The sequence below is a fragment of the Gastrolobium bilobum genome, unplaced genomic scaffold (genome assembly GCF_033153095.1).
Source record: "Gastrolobium bilobum isolate Gb01-03AN ecotype WA unplaced genomic scaffold, APGP_CSIRO_Gbil_v1 utg10542, whole genome shotgun sequence".
In the NCBI taxonomy this organism is placed as follows: domain Eukaryota; kingdom Viridiplantae; phylum Streptophyta; class Magnoliopsida; order Fabales; family Fabaceae; genus Gastrolobium; species Gastrolobium bilobum.
In genome coordinates, this window is record NW_026895808.1 from 1 (window position 1) to 5425 (window position 5425).

The 5425-nt window shown below is 30.7% G+C and overlaps 1 protein-coding gene across 1 annotated transcript; it reads right to left on the reverse strand.

Moving 5' to 3' along the window:
- Positions 1–152: 152 nt before the first annotated feature.
- Positions 153–2174, reverse strand: LOC133296111 (uncharacterized). Its single transcript, XM_061495059.1, has one exon. The coding sequence runs from the start codon at positions 2172–2174 to the stop codon at positions 153–155; it is 2022 nt and encodes a 673-aa protein (XP_061351043.1).
- Between the last annotated feature and the right edge of the window lie 3251 nt (positions 2175–5425).

Genomic DNA, 5425 nt, shown 5'->3' on the forward strand with positions numbered 1-5425 from the left:
GTTCCTTATGGTCTTCTTTATTCCTAGAATATATTAAAATATCATCTATAAATACCACTACAAATTGATCTAGGTAAGGTCTAAAAATTCTATTCATATAATCCATAAATACTGCTGGAGCATTTGTTAATCCAAGAGGCATCACTAGATATTCATCCATACCAATTTCTAAAGGCTGTTTTTGGAATATCTTCAGTCTTAATTCTAATCTGGTGATATCCTGACCTCAAATCTATTTTAGAAAATATTGCGGCTCCTCTTAGTTGATCTAAAAGGTCATCTATTCGAGGCAAAGGATATTTATTCTTAATGGTGACTTTGTTTAGTTGCCTATAATCCACGCACAACCTCATACTTCCATCTTTTTTCTTGACAAATAGCACTAGTGCTCCCCAAGGTGACACACTTGGTCTGATGAACTGTTTTGATAGAAGTTCCTCTAATTGTTTCTTTAGTTCAATAAGCTCTAAAGGTGACATCCTATAGGGTGCAATAGAAATTGGCCCAACCCCAGGTATTAGGTCAATAGAGAATTCAATTTCTCTGTTTGGGGGTAAACCTGGAATTTCATCCAGAAAAACCTCTGAATATTCAGAGACAATAGGGATACTGGTTGCATCAGGTTTAGCCTTTGCTTCTGAAAGATTAAAGAGAACATATCCTTGTGCTCCATTTAACAAATTCTTCCTAAGTTGAGAAGTTGATAAGAATAAAGATTCATTTGGGAGTTCTGACTCTTTTGAGAAAATTATCTTTCTTTTATGACAATCAATGACCACACAGTTTGCAGACAACCAATTCATACCAAGGATTACATCAATGTCAATCATAGGTAAACAAACTAAATCTATTCTAAACTCTTTTCCTTCGACTTGAAGAGGACAATTTTTACAGACTTGAAATGTGGAAATTTTCTCTCCAGTAGGAAGAAAAATTTCAAGATAAGAAGATAGAATGGATATTGGTAATTTTAACTTTTGAGTAGAAGATAAGGATATGAAAGAATGAGTAGCTCCAGAATCAAACAGTACAGTTATAAGAGAATCTTGTATTAGACCAGTACCTTGAACCAAATTTGAAGTTTGAGCCGCTTCCTGACCACTAAGAGTGAAAACTCTTCCTCTTGTTGCAGGTTGAATTGGTGAATTCTGACCTTGATTCTGAGGACACTGCCTCAACATATGTCCAGGCTTTCCACACTTAAAGCATACGCCTCTTCCTGCTAGGCATTCTCCAGCATGATTCTTTTTGCACTTTGGACATACCTGAATCTGAGAATTCATCTGTCCTATATTCTTCCTTCCTCTGTTGTTAGCAAAGTTATTCCCTGAGTTTTGTGCCTGTGAAAACCTCCCTTTGTTGTTGTCATCGTTCTTTCTCCGACTTGAAACTCTGTCTTTCTCTCTTCCCTCCTCAGCTTCCTTCATGCTTGCTTCAATGTCTCTGCACCTATTTATTAATGATGAAAAATTCCGGATTTGGAGTCCTATTATCATACTTTTTAATTCAGGTTTTAGTCCAGATTCAAATTTAGTCGTTAACCATTCTTCATTAGGCTGATTTTGTACATAATTAGAATATCTGGATAATTCTTCAAATTTTGCCACATATTCTCCAACAGTCATGTTTCCTTGTTTCAATTCAAGGAATTCTATTTCTTTTTTGTTTCTTACACTCTGAGGAAAGTATTTTTCTAAAAAGGCATCTTTAAAGATTGTCCATGTAATCTCTGTTTCTTGGCTTTGGTAATATCTTTTGGTATTTGTCCACCAATGTTCTGCTTCTCCAATCAACAAGTATGTGGCAAAGTTTACACGATGAGTATTAGGACAGTCCATTACTAAGAATATTTTCTCAAGTTCTTTCACCCATTCCATGGCTACCTCAGGGTTATAATCTCCACGAAAAGTAGAAGGTTTATGCTTACGGAATTCAGTGAGTCCTTTATAATCAGAATTAAGTCCTCCTTGAGTATTTGCAATTCTAGGTCCATTTTCACTTTCAGAATTATGGTTGTGATTTCTGGTTGCACGATCCTCCCTCAGTTCCTGGATAATTTGCTGATTAGTTACAGTTTGTTCTCTAAGAGCTTCTGCCACTCGGGTAACCGCATCTGTTACTGGGTTAACTTCTGGTTCAGAAGTTGAAGAAGATACTTGCCTTGTACCCGCCATAGATCTACATATATTGTTTTATGATAGTAAGTTGATCAGGCTCATTAGAATAACTCAAAATATGCATGATCTATGACAAAATACCAGGCAACTATAATAGTTTAGGTCTTTTATTTATCTGAATCGCTGCTCTGATACCATAAAATGTAACAACCTCAGATTTTTCCAGTATAAAGAATATCGTATAATTTTATTTTTTTTAAACTATAATAATTAAATAAGAGTATAATAAAAATAAATCTAAAAAATTTTAACTAAAAACGCTAACATCCTTCATTTATTACACATGGATGTAAGTTAGTACAAATATATTACATCCTAAATATTTTACAACGGTTCCACACATATATATTATATTCCTACTACATCAAGTTACACTGTTTATTCCTCACATACTTCTCAGACTAATCTAGCCTATAGGTATAGGACTCCACACTGTCTGCATGGAATATAGCTGCCGCTCCTTGGTTTCCAACTGTTATGTAAAATTCCCAACGATCGTCATAAAAATAAACATTCACAGTCCATCCTTCTCCAGAAAAAGACAAGTTAGGCATGATGATTTTCTGAAAAGGTTAGCACAAAATAAAACAATGTGAGATAATTCTCAGTAATATTGAGATTTTTAAACTATAACCATTTCCAGCCGTGATAACGGAAAATATTAATCTCTCAAGTAATTCTCATAATTTGGAATAATGTCACAAATATTAATCTGCAATCTCGTAATATTTATCTGTAGCTAATTTAATTCTCAATTTTGTGGGTTTCCTGCATGTGAAAGGTTATAATATGGCGGAGCTCAAGCCATGATAAGACGTCCCTTACCCTCAAACCTTTTGATCCCAAACTTTGTGGGTCACTTCACAACAGTATTATTAAGATAAAATTTACACATTCTTTTAATATTCAATTGGTATAAAAAAAAAATTCAAAATCTGAAAAAATCATATTAACATAACAAGCATAACAAAATTAAAAGAAAGATTAAGGTAAAATTTATAGATAAAAAACATTACTAAAGAAGAGAAGAAATTAAGAGAACATTTTGGCATAACAACAACATATAAATTTCTAAATATATATATATATATATATATATATGATTGAAGAGAAGAAAGTAGAGAGAAGATTTTACTCTCTGAATATTACCTTTTACTTATTTCTACGTCTCTCTCTTTTTTTCTCCGTAACAAAGCAACGAGATTTACTTTGATTGCTTGAAAATGACCACTGAATGGTGATGTTGTTATCAATTTATATAGATGCAATATGATGACTCACCACTTCTTTCTTTCTTTTTACGTTTCTTATTTTTATTTTTTATTTTTTACATCATTACTCATACCTCATTGGTATTACATCATTTCACTTAGGATGTGGCTTTGGAGGGGTGACCCACGTGGCCCCCTCCTTGCCATGTATATATTTTTTTTTGTTACATTAATTTATTTATAATATTTATTTAATTGAAATAGTTATAATATTGTTATTATTAATAATTTAGAATATTTAAAAAATATTTAATTAGAATTTTAATGTAATAATAAATTTTAAGAAATTAATTTAATATATATATATTTTATTAAAATTTATTCTTTTATTTAATTATTTTATTTACCATATGTTATTTAATTTTTATAAGTAAATAGTATTCATCATAAGGCTTATCATATATTACATTCAATGTTGCCATATAATTTATGTAGTAACACATGTAACATAAATGAAATTTATTTCTTTACTTATTTATTAATAATACTAATTTATTTATTTATAGAAAATATAATAATGATAATAATAATAATAATTTATTTGTAACATATATATATATATATATATATATATATATATTATTACTTTGACTATTATTTTTTTTATTTGGTTATTATATGTATGATGTATCTATATAGTATATCACTATATCCTATAAAAAAAATATTTTGGGATTTAAATAAAAATATAATTCAAAGCTAAATTCAAATAAAAGAAAACTTTTCATATTTAGAAAAAAAAAATACCCAATCTAATCATTTCTACATGCTCCCTTCTTCACCCCTGATTTAGTGATTTCATTTGGACAATTAAAGACACCAAACATGGTAACGTCCCTAATAAATCCGGTTTTAGTGATCACACCATTGGTTCTATTGTTATTAAAAAAAAAATAGTGTAAAAATTTATATTTTTATGTTTTTACTGAAGTGATACATGTTAAAACGCAAATAAAAACTCGCCTAAATAAAAACTAATAAAAACAGTAAAAACGCAAGTTTCTTTGATTTTACTTGAAAAAAAATTGAATCGGGTCTTATACCAAAATGAAAAAAAAAATCTATTTCCATTTTCTCCAAATCAAAATGCACAATATCTTTGTCTAACTATCTGAAAAAAAAACTCTCACACGAGGTCGCAGTTGTAGAGAAAGAAGGGGGTGAAGCCACTCGTGAAAAGTTTGTGCACCAAGCTGAAATTAGTTTCGAATCAATATATTACGTTTTATTGCAAATGGATTTGTTACAGGAGCAAGAAAAAAAGACATTGAGGAATGAAAAATGCAAGATGATGTGTTTGACTTGGATCAATTGATATAATTTAATAGTTGTTAAACTTTATTCTTTTGATGTTTCGGAATTTGGTTTGAGGAGTTGTTAAACTCTTTTTGTGTTTTTGGATTTACATCTTATATAGTTATGTGATTTTTATCTTTTAGATATGAAGTTGTTTATTGAATTTTGAGTAGTTAGTTATGTGATATATTTATATATATATATATATAATTTTGTATCTTGAATTAAAGTAGTAGAAATTTTACGTTTCGTGTCGTTTCTACGATTTACGTTTCTACCATTCCCTTTCGTTTCTACGTAGAAACTCGATTTTGACAACATTCACTGGTTCTATTACACGTTAGATCTAATATGAAACTCAAACTGGCTATATGACCGGATCGACCTAGTTTTTTGAAAACTGGGTTAAATAAAGTGCACAACAAATATTCAAAGTGTTGTAAATGAGTCTAGGGAAGAAAAAAAATTGTAGACTCGAATTATCTTGGTTCGACAGTGTTCCAGGTTGGTAATATGGGCTTAGGTAAGTTCGAATAAGGCCCATATTCGGGTAAGGCTAACCGGTTCAGTAATAGTACTCATACCCGGAACCAGTCCTAGGAGCCCATAAGGTGACTTTAACCTATGCTTTAGTGGCACACGTGGACCCTACCACAATCTTAATAATGGCACTACTGATAA

Excerpts from the sequence above, each read along its gene's own strand:
- LOC133296111 (XM_061495059.1), bottom strand. The coding sequence starts at position 2,174 with ATGGCGGGTACAAGGCAAGTATCTTCTTCAACTTCTGAACCAGAAGTT.